This window comes from Drosophila pseudoobscura, chromosome X (genome assembly GCF_009870125.1).
Source record: "Drosophila pseudoobscura strain MV-25-SWS-2005 chromosome X, UCI_Dpse_MV25, whole genome shotgun sequence".
In the NCBI taxonomy this organism is placed as follows: Eukaryota; Metazoa; Arthropoda; class Insecta; order Diptera; family Drosophilidae; genus Drosophila; species Drosophila pseudoobscura.
This window is the reverse complement of record NC_046683.1, coordinates 42,607,573-42,627,868: the sequence shown is the minus strand read 5'-3', so window position 1 is coordinate 42,627,868 and position 20,296 is coordinate 42,607,573. Positions and strand designations below refer to the sequence as shown.

Genomic DNA, 20,296 nt, shown 5'->3' with positions numbered 1-20,296 from the left:
GTAATTGCAATCAATTTGTGGTGACTGCTAGACTGCTCTTTTTCGTGTAAACTACGTGACACTCGAACTGTTCAGACCCGCTAAACAAAGATTCGTATTGGATGCATACACAAATGATCAACGAGAAAGGTAAACTTAATGATCAGGAATGAGTAGCTTATAGACTCAGATGGCTTTAAAGGATTCACAAAGACAGGAAACTCTAGAAATTTTTGGATAAATACTTGTTTTGTAGATTTAAGATATATCATACCGGATTGCGAACACTCTTACTCTTCTCAAAGAGTACAGAGGTTTACTGGTGGATCTGCACGAAATGTATTTAGCCAGAGGGAAGCACATATGTACTTATATGTAGTACATGATCAGAATCTATAGCCGAGTCATACGAACGCTCTTTTGAGTGCATACTTTTAGGATGAATTCGCAGATGAATTTGTTTTCACTTTTTGCCATTGTCCTACCGCCAGACACGTGTGTCTCGGCTCAAACGTTTCCCATCCTCTGGCTTAAGTGGCACTTTTAATAAATAGCGAAGTTATACTCTGCACGCCCACTAAAACAATTTTTGGCACGTTTCCTAAGAACACACGAATACCCCTTCAAGAAACCCTTGTTAACCCTTAGCTTTGGATATGTGGGTGTCCTAGAAGAACTCAAATTAAAGTAGTAGTGGTAGTAGTAGTAGTAGTAGAGAGCATTGAAGTGTTTATTGTTTTTCATTGAAAGGATTTAAAAATGGGTTAGTCTTCAGAGGTATCCGTGTCCGTGATTGTCCGTGATTATTTTATTCAGATGCCACTGTGGAAGTGGGTCGCCGAGTGGTCCGTGGGCGTGGCGTGCGGGGTGTAGGCGTTGGGCGAGGAGTTCGCGTAGGGCGGGGAGTACGTGTGGGGCGAGGAGTGCGGGGAGTTGGGGTTCGCGGTGTGGGCGGAGTTCGCGTAGGGCGGGGAGTACGCGTGGGGCGAGGAGTGCGGGGAGTTGGGGTTCGCGGTGTGGGCGGAGTTCGCGTAGGGCGGGGAGTACGTGTGGGGCGAGGAGTTCGTGTGGGGCGTGGGGTCCGTGGAGTTGGGGTACGTGGGGTACGTGGAGTGGGTGGAGTGCGCCGAGTTGGACGTCGGGTTGGGCCGGACTGAAGGGCTCTTCTCACATTGTCACAGGAAAGTGTCCCGCATCGCACTATAGTCACTGCAAACATAATAAATCGATTGATGAATTAACAATTGGGTACACCATTTTTGCTGTACGCCGGACTATCCTTCGCGGGCTTACATTGACAGGTGGCTCTAGCCAAATCGCATCGGGAGATATCGCGCCAGTTGGCCTGACTCCTGCGACAATTGCTATTATAGATCTGCGTAACATCGTTGGTAGTTCCCAGGCGGTCCTGATTGCGCAGACACCTATCGTTCAGGCGCCGGCAAACGTCTGAGCCCCTCGGGGCCCTCGTCGTGGCCCTCGTCGTGGCCTGGCTAGCCACACAGATGCAACCGATAGCTGGAACTTAATAATGTCAGAATTTTATGTTGCAACTGCGAGGTCCTATGCTCTCACCCAATAGCAAAGCGATTTTCCACATTTTGGTGTTGTCACTGAAAACTTACTGAAGTTCTGTGATGGAACAGTGCGGGTGCTTGGGCTTTTATAAGGAACGGTACATATATTTTGGGAAACAACTGTTTTCTCTGTATGGGGAAGATTCCATTATTGCGAGTATCGGGAAATACGGAACATCAGTGCATTCAAATGGCTAAAAGACAATCAACTCTTATTGTCAAATATTTCCTTTGAGGGTTTTCGCCTTTTTTTCTCTTTGTACTCGCATTGCATCAGTTTTATTCATTGTTTTGGAGAGATATTTTGTTTTTTGGTCGGTAGGTACATATGTATATAAAAAGCCCGGACATGACTGGGTCTTCAGTAGTTATCAGAACTACATAGCAATTTCCATCGGCGAAAAATAGACGGAGAGAATGAATATCCCCATAGTTTTGGCTGTATTTGTTGGTGAGTCCGTACAACTAATCTATCATTTGTTGGGACTATCCCTAGCTATTCCTGTCGTTTACAGTCGTCTGCATAACTCTGATAGCTGGTCAGAGGGATGACTGCGAGCAACTGAAACGGGCGTGCGATAGCTGCGTGAATCGCCCGGAAACTGCGGGTGATCGGAACCGTAATCTCCCCACGTTGAACAGGGAGTGCAGGAGGAGGACTCGCAATACCTGGGTTTGGCGCGATATTAACCGATGCGAGCTTACTAGATTGAATTGCCTGGGTAAGTCGACTTAATATGTTGTACATTAAGGGCTATCCTAAGCGGTATTACCATTGTCTATAGGATCCGACCGCCGGATGAACTGCGGCGATATAGCTGAACTTGCCAGAATGCGACGTGTCAGGAACTGAGCCGGCATTGCCAATCGATAATGATGATAATTGAAAATAAAATCTACAAGAGATCATTGAAAAAAATCGAATTTTAAACGAGGGTATACTGGTTTTTGCTAGATTTTTGCAGCTGAAAGAAGGAAGCACCACTGGAATTATTCCTCGGTAGCCAGACATAAAAGCGGAAAGGGGTGGGGAAACATGGTTAAAATCAGATTTCTTATCCCCAGTACTCTTCGAGTTTTAGGATATATTAGATGTGGATGTGCGTATCACCCTGAAGGATGCGTTTCCGATGTTTCCCAATTATTGCAGATTACGGCCAGTCCCATCCGGAGGCTTGGTTGAATTTGGACAAGAGCCATGGTTTGATTTCGGACCTTTCCGCACGGACATCTTTTTCTTACCCAGAAAATAACCCTCCATACCATATATCTTTGTTCAAAATGCTTTATTGCCTCTGAAAATAGTTGAACAAAATTTTGAAAAATGCAATATGTAATATTTATAATATTTTTTATATATCAGCAAAAAGTAATCAAAATAGGACGATTATATCTGGTTTAAAATATATAAGAACGGGACGTATTTCAATATAAAAACCTAAGCTTTGGGGTTGAAATCGGAAGGCACAGGAAGCAGTAAAATATACAATGGTGGCAGGAGTGAGTATAAAGTCGCAAAAAATATAGTAAAAAGCAATGCCGGAGACAATGGAAGCCATGAAAACGCCCTTTCTCTGATGGCCAGGGTCCAAGTTCTTGAAGCTCCACTCCTTTCCATTTTTTGTATTTTTGGATCTGCGTGGAAGTCTTACGTGCTCAAATTCAATTCAAAAGCGAAAAGCGATTATCACCGCTTAGCTGTCGGCGACACGAGTAAAAGTCAGCCGGAGTAAAAGTCCAAGTGTGAACGCCAAATCCGAGCGCTTGAAGCACTTGACAAAGGGCATGGTTATATCTGTACATCTGTATATATGTACGTATATTCATACATGTGTATGTATGTGTGAACATACTTTGTTGGCTCAAATAAAAAGTACACTTACAAGTGGCGCTAAAGCCAAGTGCAATGCATTCCCTGGCCCCTCTGTCTACAGCTCCAATTTCAAACCCATTCCAAGCTTCTTCCACGTTCCCATTTCCCTCTGTTCGCCATGGTCTGTGGAATCTTTGGGACGTCAGCTGGCCGGACATTTCCAAAGTGGAAAGCAGTTGAAAGGAAGGACTGGGGTCTACAGCAGTGGTGTGAGGTTGCTGGAACGGGTGCGGCAAATGTGGTCAAGAGTTTTACAAAGTTCATCATCATGGTCAGCATGGTCCAAGCATTTTTCAAGTGCAACTCAAAGAGATTTTCAATTTTCATATATTATGTAAGCAGTTAACACCAGCTGGCCGTAAATAGTATGACAACTTTTCTCCAAGACCGATGGATATACACACTACACCGACATCGTTACAACGTTGCATATCATTTTCCCCTTGTACCTTATGCGAAATTCAAATTATTTGAATTCATTCTTTCTTAGAGTACATTCTTCTCTACAAGCGTATCTACACTTCGTAGAGTTTAGGCAAACACTTTCCAATCCCATTCGCTTTGCTACACATTCATAAAGTCCATAATCATGTTCATGACGTGAACTGAAGTGGGTCTCGGGTTTGGGTCGGGGTTGGGGTTGGGGCTTGGGCTGGGGTTGGGGGCAGCCCAGTAGAGTGGCTGGTAAGGATAAAAGCTTAAACCGCTACAAGTATTTAAAAATCACTTCACTCGAACACATTCGTTCACACAGCTTATGCCCGTATTGAAAGCAAATTGAAATGCAATGCTTTGTATTATTTATTCAACATGTTTCGCACAAGTTTCTTTTAACCAGCTAATTCGGTATGAATAAGAGTATGAATACATGTACATATGTAGCTGTTTAATCCGAATTTTGTACAGATTACTTACTGGAACTCAGCACACTCCTGGTTGTTAGTAAGTATATCTGAATAAGAATGTTGTAGCAGTAGTTATAGAATTTATCTGGCCGGGCCAAGACCTGTACAGCCGGGTCGCCATAAGCCCGAATAGTGGGCATTAGTTGCAATGAATACTTCTATTCTTTGACCCAGTCTAACATACACTGTCTTAGGGAAGTCTCTGGTTGTAATAATTTCCTTTGAAAAATTATACTTGATTGCAGCCCTTGAGCTGCTCTGGCTGAAGGGTAAAAAGTAAAAACCAAACTCGTACTCGTGCAAAAATATATTTCTGTTTTGGCAAGTAAGATTAGCTCTACGCAAGTCGAAAATATTTTTAATAATATGCATGTTTTATTCACTCTAATATCTCTGCATGGTTTGTGGGGTATCATCCGGCCGGAAGGTAGGTACTTCTAGGTACGCCTGCGCATGCCAGCGAGTTCAGCAATGACCGCACAATCCAGCTTTCTTCTATGAGCTGGGGTATCAAGTGATATAATTAAATATGTATAGGCACATATATCTGTATTTTACTCACCCGAACAAGCAATCACCTGGAGATCGCAACGGGTCTGATTCCTCCAGTGGTAGGTGCGACGGAGCCTCTCACGGCACCCGTTGTTCATGAACTCCACATTATTGGAGGGATTGTTCAGTCGCCTCACACAGGACTCGCATCTCTCCCTCAGGACCCGGCAGTCAGGCTGCTGAGCGTGAATGGCCACACACCAGAGGATCGTGAGAACGGAGAGAACGCTAAGGAGCTGCATCTTTCGATATATCGGATCGGGATTGCTACTGATAGAACGGAAAGCTGTGGCGAGCCTTTTATAAGGCGCTGCTAATCTCGAAGCGTACGGTGGGGTGTCACACCAAGGCGTGGGGCATCAGTGTGTGTGGGCTTATAGAAACTTTTATTAAGTCGGATAAAGAAACAGATATATTTGCAATGCCACGACGAACCTCACATGCTTCATTAATTGAGGCTATTGTACCAGAATGACATAATTCTCGACAAAAAGCAAACAAAAAAGGTGCCATAACTGCCACAGCTGTAGCAGTAGCTAGACCATTTCAGCTGTTTCCTTACTGTTTCCATTACGTATTTCTAGGGTATAAATACCCAGGATGCATTGAAATGCCATCAGTGTAGTTTCCAGTGCCTTCTCAAAGCAAATCCAATGTCGAAACTTATTCTGTTGCTGGGTAAGCCGATCCTACTGCATGTGAATTAAGGAATTTTACTAAGAAAGTGTGCATATTCCTTCAGCTGTCTGCTGCCTGTGCCTGTGCTTGACTCAGGTCCAGGCCCAAGCCCGCGCATTCTGCGATGGTCTAGTGGCCGAGTGCAGGCGCCATGAACGTGAGGTGGGCCCCAGGGACGATACCGTGGACATCTACAACCAACATTGTGCTCGCATCGATCGCACCTGGAGACGTATAACACGCTGTCAGCTAGTTCATGCCTCCTGCCTTCGTAAGTACCAAATTGTGTTTATATGTATCAATATTCTAGAGATTGTATCCTATTTCAGTGACTATTTTACGTTGCGACAATCTTACCTGCAAAAATGTGGCTGGAGTCCTCTAGGGTGCGCTAGGGTAATGAAAGTTTGTAAAAACGGACTAAATATTTCCTAAAATATTTCCATCAGCGACGAACTCAAATAAATCAAAGTAATAAGCACTATATACACCCATTGTACATGTTTTAATTATTTCTGTAAGCGTGCTATATGCATGTCAGGGGAATAGTCAGTCTTAAATTCCTTTCTTAATACAACTTAGAAATCATACTCCATGGTGAATACACTTGCAACAGAAACACACAGGATTCTGAATACAAAATTGTGTGGCTCTATCTTTTACAGTCTCTGAGGGACTGAACTATATACAAAAATATGTATATTGATGCTAAATATGATTGATGCTGATCAAATATGTATTCAGTGCCGCTCAAGTGAATAGTGTAAGCAATTTTCAAAAGTAAATTGCTATATCCTTTCAACCAACTTACCGATTTTTATTTTGTTTGTATTTGATAGATTGCTTAATTGTTTATGAAACAAGAAAGTTTCCGTTCTCTAGGACACATATTAGTGAGAAATTGTTCCTCTTCTTCGCTTCTATTTTAACTCAACTGAATAGGTTAAACGGCAATGATTTAATTTGTGGAGCAACGAATTATCGTCAAACAGTAGGATCTTCGGCCTTTTCAGTTTTCTAAATTAATAACTTCATGAAAAAAACTGCATTTGAAATTAGCATTGTCCATATTGCATTTTTCATACAAGAAAACGAAAACGAAAATTTGTTTTTTTTTTTCGAAATGTTGGTCCATCATTTTTGTTCTATATTTTTCTTATACCTGAGGCAGCGCTATTTTGTTTGTTTTTTGTGCGAGGTTGCAACACATCGCTCTAAAGTCTAGACGGCCTTGTTGCGTAAAGCTGTGCAGAGAGGGGGGAGGGGCCTGTTGCTTTTGGAATATTTTTGTAAGTCAAATTAAAGTTGAAATACACCCAAAAAAAGTTTGATAGTTTGAAGAATCAAATTTCATTTTGTAGCTTTTCTAACAAGCCAATTTTTTCCGCATTGAAAAATGCTGAAAACATATAAACCAAAAAATAGAGACTAAAACAAGTACCATACCTGACTTTTTATTCGATCTTTAAGATGAATGAAAATTGAGTAAATTGCTGTTAACAGGAAAAATTAAATCTCGGAAAATTGTCTAACAGATGCGTAAATATATAGTATTTAAATTATCCAAAGTACACCAAAGCGAATATGACTTTTGACACCTCCTTTCGGCTGAGACCCCACATTGCAACGCCTATATTTTCATATATGAATTGAAATGGATCGAAATAGGTGTGCGAGGTTCTATTCTAAATCGGCGGAAAAATGGAGTAAGGAAAGTACAAAGATGATTTTGTTTGAAATGATGCAAAATATGGTACAAATATTGAAGGACAACACCAGTAGTCAGGCGACTCATCCGTATAATTCATAACGTTTTGAAGGTGAGAATGTGGTGTTACTGTTAAACGCCTTATTCGCCTTATTATTTGAAGTGATTGAAATGGAAAAAAAACACCTCTCAGTAATGCTCCCCACACAATTATGCAACTCGTGTAGCTGTGGTTTCTTGCTTTCGTGGTTTTCCCTCCAGGTTGAAGTTTTTGTAACGATAGTGTGCCACTCCTTGTTGCATGTCATGTGTGCTTTTCTAAATTGAAGGCTACACGCCTTAAATTTTTGCACTTATTCAGCGGCACTGTACTTTATGAAAACAGAGCTCATTAAAATTAAGTGTGTCAACACCTTTATTCTGCTTATTTTATACCTTTTTTCTTTTAAAAAATTGTACAAAATAATCCAATAAAATGACGCCTGTAAAAATGAAGAAATTCCATAGACAATTATCGGATGAAACTATTTGTCGGTTAAGAGTCATAATGGAACAGCTCTTAAGACTGTAGTCACCTGAAATTTTACTGCTGTAGTAAGACATATGTACCAACAGGGTTCCTCTTCCATGCTTGATTGTTTCCTTAATCGAATGCTTTTCATTTGGCGGTGCCAAAACAACTTCTTCCAATCTTCCATGGTCTTCTAATTCTTGTGCTCCTTGTTAAATTTAAGCCGTATAAAACGTTGGTTCATTAGTTAAAATCGATGGGATAATGAAGAAAGAATATTATCTTCATATTTCGGAGATCGCTTTCCAGCAAAACGGTAACCCGAAGCACACGGCCTAAATCGTAAAAAATCGTCTCAATAATCAGAGTTTTCACTTGATGCAGTGCATTACTTAAAGCGCAGATCTTAATCCCATTGACAATCGATGAGCTCTGCTAAAAGAAGATTGGCAAAGACGAGTCTGCACCAAATGGATAGATGGAGAAGGAGCGCCGCATGATACCTCGCGAGAACATACTAAATTAAGTCGAGTTTATGCCCAAACAAAAAAGCTCTTAAAGAAGACGATCTTCTTTAATTGTAAGCATTGTTTTGGGTCAATTGAATAATATGTGTTATTAATAAAATGGCCGAACTTTCTTAGGAACGATGGGGTTAAAAATAAGTTAGTGTAAGAAAAATGTCTACGTTTCTAAAAAGAATGACCCCAATCAACCTTCGTGTAATTATATGCTTGTAACTTACTTAGTAACTTAATAAGTTACTTAGTATACTTAGACGAATAGATGATGTCATGGACTACCAGCTTGTTGGTTTCTAGCTTAAAGGGTATATAAACTTCGTCACGCCGATGGCAGCTTCCTTCCTGGATAATTATTGATTGAACATAAAATGATATGATAAAACAAGCCACCAGGACAGAAGGGAACCAAACTCTCAACTAAACTAAAGTAAAAATCTATTTCAATCATTTCCTGGCCACGATGCCAGTGATACGTGCCAAAACAGCAACAACAATACAAAGTTGAGTGGAGTTGGAGCAGAAGTTTTACTGGGTCTGTGGTTCCCCTGTTGAAACACCCATACATACATGCATGTGCATAGATGTATGTATATATGTGGCACTCGAAGTCAAAATTTCATTACCAGTTTGATGTTGTAGTGGGGAACAGTTGTGCCCTTTGGCAGGGATTCAATTACTAAGAGGAAGCTGTTATGGAGCAAACGAGGATGGGATGTTGTCGAGGGGAAACCCCTTAATATTTATCTATCGCCAGTAATCAGCTAGTTGTTTTCCCATTTTAAATTTTGAGCTAATACAATTTTGATTGTTAGCCCGATTGAGGGTTTGTCTCCCAGTTTTCTGTAATGTGTCCTAAGCTAAGTTCAAGCCACTCGATGTGGCAATTGACTAGTAAAGATATTAAGTTTTTATTTAGAAAGGGGCTTGACACATAGTTGAAAAAACTCCCGAAACTGTAGAAAAATAGATAAACTGGTAATACGACGGGCTACGCAATTTGTCAGCTTTCTACTTTTGTCAGAGAGTGGTTTGGGGAGGCGGAGGCATGTTTACACAGACTTTAGTCATGGAGCAGCTCGTAAAATATGAAAAAACACAACTGGATAGATCGTCGATGAAAGGATGGCTAAAGTTCAAAATATAACAATAATTATAATATTAAATCCAAAAACGGATCTTAACAAAAAGTTATTGCATTTGACACAGAATTTTGACTATAAAAATCGAAACTAGAAAAAATGAATTAAAATTTCAAATTGTATTCCATAAAATAGTTGAGGAACTCATTTCTTGGGCAGTTTTGTTCTTCCCTCTCTATTCCGAATGTGCAAAATTTTTGAAAACTACTCATCTTTAATATAATTTTTGATTAAGTTAAATTCTTGAACAAAACCTCGTCGAAGGCAGTGCTCGTAAAATTCCGTCTGAGGGTAATCGAAAGCCCGCGCCCCACGACCAAAACCACCCCACCGCGCAGTGCATCGAGCCACCCCATTTGGCAGCTTCTCCTGCGACAGAAAAGGGCCCAGCCAAGCCATCCAAGCCATCCAAGCCGGCCCAATGATGGGCGCACGTTTTGTTGCAATCCCAATGAGGAAATGCTAATCCGCATGTAATATTCGAAAATGATATGAAAATGCCGGCCCAAACAACCACCCACTAAAGGAAGCTCGCCGAGAACCCCTGCTAGAGGCGGACTTTGTCTCGAATCCGAATCCGAAACCGAATCCGAGGCAAACGCTTCGTTGAACGGAACCAACATTACTCAATGTCAACATCAAAATTGCTTTGGAATTCATGCACTAATTTATTTTTGGTCCAACAAAAAAGAAACTTACGCAGTATAGAAATTTTCATTTTGGATGAATTTTAATTTCGGGATTTCTCCTGGGTACCCCTTAAATAGCTGAACACCCGGTCTCTGGGACGAGGGGGGTCTTTTCATGCTGATTAAAAGTGGCAACTCTGCCTGCGGGGTGGGAATGTTTCTTTTTTTTTTTGGGTTTCGTATTGCAACCTTTTCCACCTTGCCATTGCCCTTGCCCTTGCCATCGAAAGGGGGCTGAAGCTGAGGCTGAGGCTGACTCATCTGAATGCTGCACTTGTCGGCGGCTCCCCGTCTATGGAAAATTTCGTCACAGACAGACGGTGGCGTGAAATTTCGTAACGAATTCTGTAAATCTTTCATTGTTATTTCTGTAAAGGAACATTATAGATGCCATCCTATACATGGGTATGAGGAATGCGGCAGGGAAGTTTGTTTTTTCTCAAAAATGATTAGAGTTCAGTTGGTTGTTTCGCGGGTGGAATTTGTGGTGGCTTATTGGGGGGATGGGCGGTGTGTACACTGAGTTGAATGTCTGCAACAGCTGCTGCACATGGCCCGGAATGTGACCACAACACGGCCGCATAGAAGTCACGGTGGAGAAGGACGACCAGGCATTGGTTTGGCTTACTACAGTAGCAATATGTACATATTTACAGAGAGTGTTTACTCTTTACTTAATAAATGGGGATATTGAGACTTGAATGGCTAAAGATTTTACAATCCAATTAATACGTTAATCCCATAATCCTATCAAAACTCGCTTCAAACTCGATTTCCCGGCAGACCATTTTTAAATGATTCATAAGTTGTTGCTGAACTCTCTGTGCAAGCAGTAAAACAACAAAATCCATAAACTGTTGCTGGCTAGACAGATAAATCGAGCGAAAATCGACCTCAGTGAACCGTGCGACGTGCGTTGTTGACATGCCACGAACTTGAAAACAATTAATATACGATTTTGATAAGATGAGAGCCAATCGAGCACCGCCATCGCCCAGACAACAGGCAGAAGACAATGCAGGTAACTCTGTAAACTGGCACTCGGTCTGGGACTGGGTCTGGGTCTGGGACTGGGTCTGGATACGGACAAGTGTTTTCCGTGATAGCAAAAGGTGTTGCACAGGCCAGGTCCTGGCCACTGGGATTTATGTGATTACATAGAAGTACATATCCCTCCGAGACTGTGGGAGCGGGCATTGGAGAGTCCTCACCAAATGTCGATTTCTCGCCGCACCCCACACGAAACGCCGGCCAAAGGACATCTCCAGCTGTGCGCGTGTCCTTAGAACTATTGTATGTTCCATCGATCCGACGCGGACCCGCTTCGGTCAGGTCCGCTCTCATGTATCTCATTCTATCTTGTAGTTCATCCCGAATAATGTGTCCATTGTTCCCATTGCCTTTGGTCGGCCGGTGAATTATTATCCCTTTCGCATGTGTTTCTGTGCTGCATTGTCCTTTGTTACTTTCGCCTCACTTTGTATTCTTCAAAGGTCTGGTTGCCCGGCCACGCCCTCCACTGGCTGATGGCTGGGCGTTTGGCAGTTAAACGGCGTCCCTCCAAAGTTTTCGGGGCGTGTTCTCCTAAACATTTCTTCTATGATTTCAATGGAATTTGTGGTTTCTATGTTTGTGTATTTATAGGATTTTGGTTTTCTTTTGCTTAAAAATCATCTACATACGTACATATGTATTTTGGAGCGTGCGTTCATGCGAACGCTGTAAATATTGTATAATTTAAGTGCCTACGTTTTTCCCCGAAAGATATTTGAAATTCAATTCTGTTTTTTCTTCTTTGGGATTTTCCGGGCTGCACGCCAATTTCTTGCTCAGTCTAGGTGTGATTTCTCCTGTCAGTTGTGGTCATTGGACATCATTGAAATGATTTGAGCTTGCCTTTCAGCTTATTTTGAGCAAATTTCTGAGCCAGGCCCAGAGCAAGCCCGCATTACCGCGCAGAGCATTGTCAAGGACTCGGAATCTGAATACTGGATCTGTTGTTCTCTGCCGATATGTTAAATTTTGTGTAATTAATGGATTACGAAACTATATTTTAGCTTTAGACAAGACTTCATTTTTGTGAGTTGAGCTTCAAGCTGATTTTTCTCTCTTGGACCTCCCTTCGAAAATAGTCGGCTTAAAAGTTGAAAGAGAACTCCATGAAGCCTGTTTAAACTTGAAAGTGCTCGCCACTTGGTAGGCACTTGGTCGGATCGCGATTAGCCCGAGTATCCTGTGGAAGCATGACCTATTATTATATATCAACACTGGAGAGCCTTTGGATCCATGAAAATTACACATTTGCCAACTGCTAATTGCAAGCCATAAATTAAACCCTCACACATGCCGGGCACAGGACCTGGTCGCACTACTACTGGTCGCAGTAGTCTGTGGACAGGACACGGAGCTCTGGAGCCGTGTCTCTAATCCTTTTGGCCCGGCTTACAGATAAGTTAAGTGCGGGACTGTCAAAAACTTTAGATTGCATTAAAACGTCTGGGAGGCAGTCGGCATAGTTGTGTGTGCCCCATGTCCTGTTTAATATGCGACCTGCAACTGGGCAGGACGAGACAGACAGAGCACGCATTGCCATAGTCAAAGCTTCAAATTATTAATTATGACAGATCTCTGGAACAGTCTCTCCCATGCACGCATGGAGAATGTCGTTGGTGAAATTTGCATTTATATTAAAAACAAACAACAGGCCAGAACAAGGACCACGACAATCCCGTCCTAGACCAGTGATACGATGGCAACGCCAGCGTCGCGCCAACGCCAACGCCAGCGCCAGCGCCAACGAAGCCGGCAACTTGCGGCATAATCAAAGACACGTCACCAACAGCCCATGGAAGGACCAATTTGCAATCAAGCGATACGCCCCACAAACCACCTCTTTCTCCATCTCCATCTCAAACAGAGCACACTCCACTCCCCTCCACTCCACCACAAAACTATTGCACTAAGCCAAAACTGATTTCGTGGTCTGGACTTTAATTACATCTCATATATCAGAGCTGAGGATGGCTTGAAGGGTCGCAGCAGTCGGAAGGCGGTTGGATATCGCACAAAAATGATTTCATTTTGATTGCAATGGCTCCCCCAATCACCAGGCCGGCACAGGCCGACGACAGTGGCAAGTGCACTGCTTGGGGGTTGTTTGCCCCTCTGAGTCACACACGAGTGTTGCAAATTGTTTGTAACTGTTTTGTCAGAGACAGCCTCTCAACATTTGGCTCAGATCTAACCATAGCAACCCCCATAAACCGAAATTATTCGGCCTTACAACATGAATCTTTCCGAAATGAAAATTTTTTGCCTCGCTCTATGTAATGGGAAAATGTTTTGCTTCCGATTTATTGAAGAGCATGACTGTCCTGTCAGTCCTGTGGTTGTTTTTAATATTTACAAGTGGCTTTTGGGCAAATTTTCATTATTGAATTATTCTGAACGATAGCAGGTGACACCATGGAAAGGATTTTCGCTTTCTATACTGGGGTTCCTGGATGTTGTGTGCCCAAAAAACTTTAGCGAGGCGTGAATATTTTGTCCAAAACAGAATTAGATTGGGGATTTGCATTTGAATGGCTCGGTGCAGAGCTCAAAGTTGTCAATTAAAAGTTGATATATCTACGATGTTTAATCTCATATTTATTGAGTGAATGGATTCCACATTTCTCTACAGATATTTTTAAATATCAGGAATTTCTTTGAATTTCTGTCAACTACATAAAAGACCTTTCAAGGCACGCCCTCGTTAGCATACAACTGCGAGCCTCCCATCATCTCAGCAAGCCCATTAGGGCTAAGGATCAGGGTCCTTTTGTCTATCGGCTGGAGCATTGTGTTACGCACTTCCAACAGATGCCAGGCTCTGACCTGGACTCCGGACTCTTGGTCAGAAGAAGGGGGCATTTAGCGCATCCTAACCACTGCTACATGACATCATATTATTAAATTAAATGCAGACACGCGTTCCGCCGTGGTCAGAAAAATCGTATGGAGAGCTGTTTGAGAACAGATGGAACCATGATACTGACCATTAATTCCAGCATATTAAATGATCATCCGCAGTCCACAGTCGAAGGACCAGGTACGCTTCTTCCCCAACTTGTTCGGCTAACAAGCCTGAAATTCCATTCCAGGAAAGGCAATCGATTCTAAAAGAATGATACCAGACATATGAACGATTTTTAATTATACCTTTTGATTGTTCGTCTGGTGTTGGGGGGTGTAGGGATCTGATTACATATACATATAGGGTACATACCCATACACGTACATACACGTAATGTAACATAAGGGTAATCTCTGAAATGGATTGAATAAAAGAATCAACATCTTGCGGGTATTAACTTTCTGATTGATGCGTAATTTCATAATTCAAACTGATGGCGGAGCCGCAGATAAGAAGTCACCTGCTCGATCTCAGCTTACCTTTGTCCTGGCGATCATCGTGCCTCCTGCTGCCGTCTGCCGCCGTCTGCCCCAGTCTGCCAGCTACCTGAGCCAGCCAGGGGCACTTAGTGATTTTTTCCCATTTCTTTTGGCCGTTCTGCCTTTGCTGCTGACCAGACAAGCAGCTGCCACTTTTTCGGGCCTGGCCTTCCGAAAAAACCAAAAAAACAGAAAATTGATGACGACAGGTTGGCGGGCCAAGAACGATCGCAACATGCTGATCCGACGGGACCGGGATGCCAAAAGTCTGGACTGGATCTGGATCGTCTGCTGCTGATCTGACGTTAATCGACTAAATTGTAGCAGCTGAACTGCCAGTTTAGTTAAGTGGGCTGTGCCTCAACTCTCTGGGATACTTTGGGTTTGATGTATTGCTGGCCCAATGATTGATGCTCGGCTGGCGATAAAGTCCGTCTGTTCCCCTGTTTAACAGCCAGATAGCTTCTTTCCGACTAAAAACTGGTACTTTGCCGTGCCGTGCCACTAGTAAGTCCCCGCTCGTTAAACCCTTGATTAATGTAAGTTTTGCTCTATTTTAGGGTTTTATTGTCGCCCCCATGGCATAAAGCATTTTATTGCCTTCAATTTGTAGTACGAGGACGAGGACGAGTACGAGTTCGAGTACGAGTCTCTTCCAATTTTGTCGCCTTTGTCATCGCTTTCGTGGCCTGGGCTTCATCATCATCATCAGCCTTCCGTTTGTTTCAATTTTAGTTTGTGCTCTGCGGTCTCGGTCTCCTCTCGTAATTAGTCTCGTTTGTTGTCATAAATTTTCGGTAAATGTTGTTGAAAACTCGCATTTAATTGCACTGATTTACAGTTTTGTGTTTTTGCAGCTTGGTTGTTTCGGTTTCGGCTTGGGCTGGGCTGGGCTGGGCTGGGTTGGGTTGGGTCTCCTCCGTCCTCTTTTCCCAGCGGGTTCTGGTTAGGTATTTTAGCACTTGGCTCCCATAATTACGTGTAAAATTAATGATGTCTTTGCTGCAGAAAGCCCTTTAAAAATTTCGGCTTTAGTTTCGATGTGTATTTGTTTTGTGTACTTCCAGCCATTCGGCCAGATCGTTAGCAAATTCTTACCCTGTCTGGAATACAGCAGGTGCCATTTGATATGTCTGTGGTCCCAAAGTTAGAACTGGCCACGTGCAGGATGCTGAGGGTTCACCGCATCGTGTTTGGGAAATGTCCATCTTCAAGAGCAGTACCTTGACACACACTTTAATTCTAACAAATTAACGGAAGAACTACTTAGATATTGAATGAACTTTGCTTAGATAATATAATAAATCATTTATATAATTTTTTTGCAGCCAATTTGGTTTTTTGTTCCTACTGTTGGCCGTCACATGAACGGCGAAAACTAACAAATCGTCTGTGTATATTGGGTATACTATGTTCCAGGGCTAGGATATTTACAATACTTCTGTGGATCTGTGCATTGGATTGGATATACTTCCTTTAGCAATGACCATTTGATGGAGAATCGTTGCCTCTTGTGGGTTTTATTATGCCTCTCTAGAGGAGGAGAACGTACACACATATCTCTATATTGGTTTCATTGTGGATTTGTATCTTCTTTGTACCTTATTGCATGTGGCCAGGGACATTTATATAGATGACTGGAGAAGTAAAGCTTTTACTTTTACAATGTAAAATTTTGCCACGTTTTTATTTGCCCTTTTTGAACAGTTGGGAGTTTCTTAGTACACTTTTTCCACTGTATCCTAATGAACTTTTCTCATTATTACTACTGCCTTAGATGATTTTCAATTGGTTTCTTTAAATTCGAATTGCATTCATTTTCTCATTTATTCGGCTCACAAATACTATTTAATCAGATGATGACTTTATCAGAGATCTCCAAAGGAGAGAAGACCAAAGTAAATTTCGACTTCTCACCCGCCTGGATTCATTGGGCCAATTCGACTTCTCATCAGCCCCCCACCGGGGCCTGGAGAATAATTGAAACTCATCAAGTTTTATTTGGTTGTACGAAGGTGGCGGCTTAGCCATCATTAATGCCCTTATCACGTACTTCACTGCGACAGAAGCATCCGCATACACCCCCTCAAAAATCCCCCAATTACACTTCCAATCCATACGAATCCATCGAACAGTTCCCGGCAACACCTTACCCCAAGGATTTGTCTTAAAACTGCCACCCTTAATTACTTGTAAGCGTCTCGAACCACCCCAAGACTCCATCCCCTCCCCCCACCCGATCACCAGAGAAAGTTCATTCTGTTTGACTTCGCAATTTGGGAGGCCAGGACAGCGACTCGCCTCGACTGGCCCTCATGCGGGACGCCCCAGTGAGCTGACCATTGATTAAATTGATGATGTTTGATGACTTCGGAAGCCGATTTCATAGTAGATTTCTTTCGGGGAACGGGAACGGGAACGAGAACGGGAATGGGCACGGGAGACCACATATGTTGGGCCACCCCCCGCTCATTACACTGCATTGGACATGCATCAAGATGCCTTGAAGTCAGAGCGGATCTTTGGCAGAGACGTGTGTGTGTGCCTGACCGGGTCACTTCGGCCGTCTTAGGCGGAACTCTTTTGAGCCTGAACTGCCTGCTGACCTTAATTAATCTTCTGAGCCACATTCCTCAGAGTGCAAGTTGCAAGTTGCAAGTTGCAAGCTGGGACTGCAGCCAATGTTGATTTATGTGAGGCGGAGCAGGAGAAGCGTGATTGGGCGTTTTTTGTGGCCGTCCAGGAAATGAGTTGCATCAAGTAAGTGGGCCGCTTCTGAGATGTGAAGATAGCCAAAGGTACGAGAAGTACTCGTACCAAAATAGAAAATCCAATCCAATCGCCAAGTGAACTTCCGCCTGTCAGAGCGGGCGATGTATCGAAAATGGTAATGCAAAAAATCACTCCCCACCATGGGAAGTCCATCGCCGACTTTGACTTCGACTCGAGCTCCTCCACTCCAGCTGCAGATTGTGACAAATGCCTCTGGGGTGCAATATATTTTCCAGACCATGTGTGTAATGAAAGTGTGTCTGAAATGTGTTCTATTGCTTTTACTCTCTGCCACGTTTTCCCCTTTGGCCAGCACAGAAAAAGGCTGTAGAAAGTTCAAATAGAATTTAATCCCAAGCGAATGTTTGAATCATGTTCCCCTTATGCTTGTCACCATCACCATCACCTACCACCTACCACCTACCAATTCCATTGCACAAAAACGTAAACCTCACGCAAAAAGCAAACAGGATACGACCACATCACACCCTTTTTGGGGCCAAGGCAAGAGGAGCTTTTATTGAAAGTTAATTTGTATTTTTGTACGTCTGCTGAGGGCTGTTAGCCCTCGTCCAAGTGCGACAGTTCAGGGCTATGATATTCGCTGAAACTCTTCTGGACAGTAGTGGTGCATAAAATTGGTTGGACAAAAATACATTTTGAGGATTTCATAACTTCCCCATACTCTTCTACGTCTACGAATTCCATTCTATATTCCATATAGAAGGAGAGATCACAGAGGCCAGCCACTTCCACCTTCTTGGCCTTCAGTTGAGCTCAACTCAATCCGAACGAAGCTGAAATACAAACGAAGAGAAACTATCACAAAAAGGGCCGGAAATCAAAGTGTGAAAGCGTCAGGCAGGAAGTTGCTTTGATTATAAGTTTATAAGAGATGGGGATGGAGGGACCTAAAAGGTTCAACGAGTATCTCACAGCTGACAAATATAAAAGTTTACCAGTGCATTTCAGCTGCAGACACAGACACAGATACAGACACAGCCACAGACTGGCGCAGGGCCACCGCCCGTGATTGAATGTTAAACATTTAATTTAAACTTGCCCGCAGGCCCCACAGCTCCCCAGACCATGCCCAAGCCGACCCAAACCAGAGACGGCTGGAGTACGGATTTGAGATGTAATTTATGCACGCACATCAATTCGAATGCATCTAATTTGGTAAACGGAGCCAGGAAGAGGACGGGAGGCATGCACCACGAAGGAGGCAAAGGAGACGCCGTCTCAGTCTCAGTCTCAGTCACAGACACACCTGCCTGGTCCTCGGCAGACAATCGGCTTAAAATAGTTTTCATTTGTTTTCAGCGACGAGTGGAACATGTGACATTGGCACCGCCACCGCCACCGCCATCGCCACCGCCACTAAGTAGCGTCGAGTCTGCATCGAGTCTGCGTCGTCAGCATCTGTTTTGGGGAGATGTCCGTCTCGCATGGCCTGTCATACATGCTCGTACATGCAGCTCATTTAGTTGACATTTATTAAGGTCATCTATCGCGCAATGTTTGGAGTTAATTAGATTCATGCTGACAGATAAAAATGTACATATGTATATACGGAAGCATTTCTTTGTCCTTTCTCCACAATACTAGAAGTACGAGTATACGACCCCACAAATAAATCAAATAAGTATGTATATTCTCATAGCAATCCTTATGGTTGGCACACGTTCAACATCCGTTCAAAAGCTTGCCTTCCGTTAATGTTTTCTCAAATACTTTTGATATTTTTCGATTATTTTTGGAGAGCCCAACGATAATATTTTAATCACTTAAGCTATGATTCAATCGATTCAATCGATTCAATCGATTCTCTGGGCAAGTAACTTTAATCTGTTAATTCAACAATCGTTTAACTTCCAACGTGCTTAAGAGATGACCCTCCGGCTCCATTCTGCCTCTGTCCTTTGGCATTCTTCTCTTTTATGCTGTGAAAGAATGCAAACGAACTATCCAGAATCACAGCTATTTCCAAAGTAAATACACAAACCTTTCGTTCGAGCTGCAGAGAAGGGAGGGCGAGAAGTAGAAGTTTTGTTTATAAAACACTCGAAACGAGAAAAAAATGTCTTTAAATTTAACTTTTTCTGGGGCATATTGACGCAAGGATTTTCCTTTTCAAAAATGGGTAGAATAGATGGGGAACCAAAATATGGCCAAGTGAAGAGGTCAAGCGAGCGGCCGAGTGAATGTCTGTTTCCCCTTTTTGCAAATGTCATATAAAGTGCGTTTGCGTCTTGCGAAAAAATGTCGGCACTTTGAATGGCATGGCCTCCTCCCAACCCGAATTCACTCCTTTCAGGCTCTCCTGCGGGCAGCTAGGGGGGTAGCATCCATTTCTTCCATCCAGCTCTGGCATGGATAGTGGTCGATGGTCGGTGGACGCTGGTCGTTCCACTGGGGTCTTCACCACTGCCGTCTTTTACGAAATTTCCATTTAATATGTTTGCGCAAAGTATTAAAAGGCAAACGACGATTGAGTATCGAAAAGTAGTAAAGCAAAGCGAGTAGCGAGGAACGGGAAACGGGGAACCAGAATGGGCCACGAGATGGGGTGGGAGTGGCCACTCCCAGTGAGAGACCCATAAGGATGCAGATGCAGTGCATGAGTATGCCGAACCCCCAGTGGCATACTCCGAGCCCGCCGGGTCCGCCAAGACCGCCAAGTCCGCCCTGGGCCGACTGCTGACTGCTGAGTGATTGCCATGATAAGTGGCCCATTATGATGCCAGTTTGCACAGTGAGATTGCTCTGCGCTCCATTGGAGTTCGCCCTCGCCATCGCCATCGCCATCGCCATTGCCGTCGCCCTCCAATTCGCTTTTAATGCATATCAGAGTGGGCAAACTTCTGGCCGAAAAGTGCGTCATTGTCCGTTGTCTACAAATCCCTGCTTCCCAATTCTGCTCTGTTCCTTCCTTTCCGCAACGTCTGTTGACAA

General features: G+C 43.1%; 4 protein-coding genes across 4 annotated transcripts; 2 read left to right on the top strand and 2 right to left on the bottom strand.

The window, feature by feature from the left end:
* Window positions 1-685: 685 nt before the first annotated feature.
* On the bottom strand, window positions 686-1,594 carry LOC4813553 (platelet glycoprotein Ib alpha chain-like). Its single transcript, XM_001353096.3, has 3 exons — window positions 1,555-1,594; window positions 1,273-1,497; window positions 686-1,188 (listed from the first exon to the last, which is right to left on the bottom strand). Exons 1-3 carry the CDS (start codon window positions 1,577-1,579, stop codon window positions 788-790), a joined length of 651 nt encoding a protein of 216 aa, XP_001353132.2. The 5' UTR covers window positions 1,580-1,594; the 3' UTR covers window positions 686-787.
* A 304-nt stretch (window positions 1,595-1,898) lies between these two features.
* Window positions 1,899-2,466, top strand: LOC6900339 (uncharacterized). Its single transcript, XM_033383176.1, has 3 exons — window positions 1,899-2,007; window positions 2,072-2,278; window positions 2,342-2,466. The coding sequence occupies exons 1-3, from the start codon at window positions 1,974-1,976 to the stop codon at window positions 2,407-2,409; spliced, it is 309 nt and encodes a 102-aa protein (XP_033239067.1). The 5' UTR covers window positions 1,899-1,973; the 3' UTR covers window positions 2,410-2,466.
* Window positions 2,467-4,665: 2,199 nt separating this feature from the next.
* On the bottom strand, window positions 4,666-5,174 carry LOC4812968 (uncharacterized). The gene is made up of 2 exons (XM_001353095.4): window positions 4,897-5,174; window positions 4,666-4,836 (listed from the first exon to the last, which is right to left on the bottom strand). The coding sequence occupies exons 1-2, from the start codon at window positions 5,126-5,128 to the stop codon at window positions 4,772-4,774; spliced, it is 297 nt and encodes a 98-aa protein (XP_001353131.2). The 5' UTR covers window positions 5,129-5,174; the 3' UTR covers window positions 4,666-4,771.
* Window positions 5,175-5,460: 286 nt separating this feature from the next.
* On the top strand, window positions 5,461-5,974 carry LOC4813174 (uncharacterized). The gene is made up of 3 exons (XM_001353094.4): window positions 5,461-5,564; window positions 5,629-5,835; window positions 5,894-5,974. Exons 1-3 carry the CDS (start codon window positions 5,540-5,542, stop codon window positions 5,947-5,949), a joined length of 288 nt encoding a protein of 95 aa, XP_001353130.2. The 5' UTR covers window positions 5,461-5,539; the 3' UTR covers window positions 5,950-5,974.
* The last annotated feature ends 14,322 nt before the right edge of the window (window positions 5,975-20,296 follow it).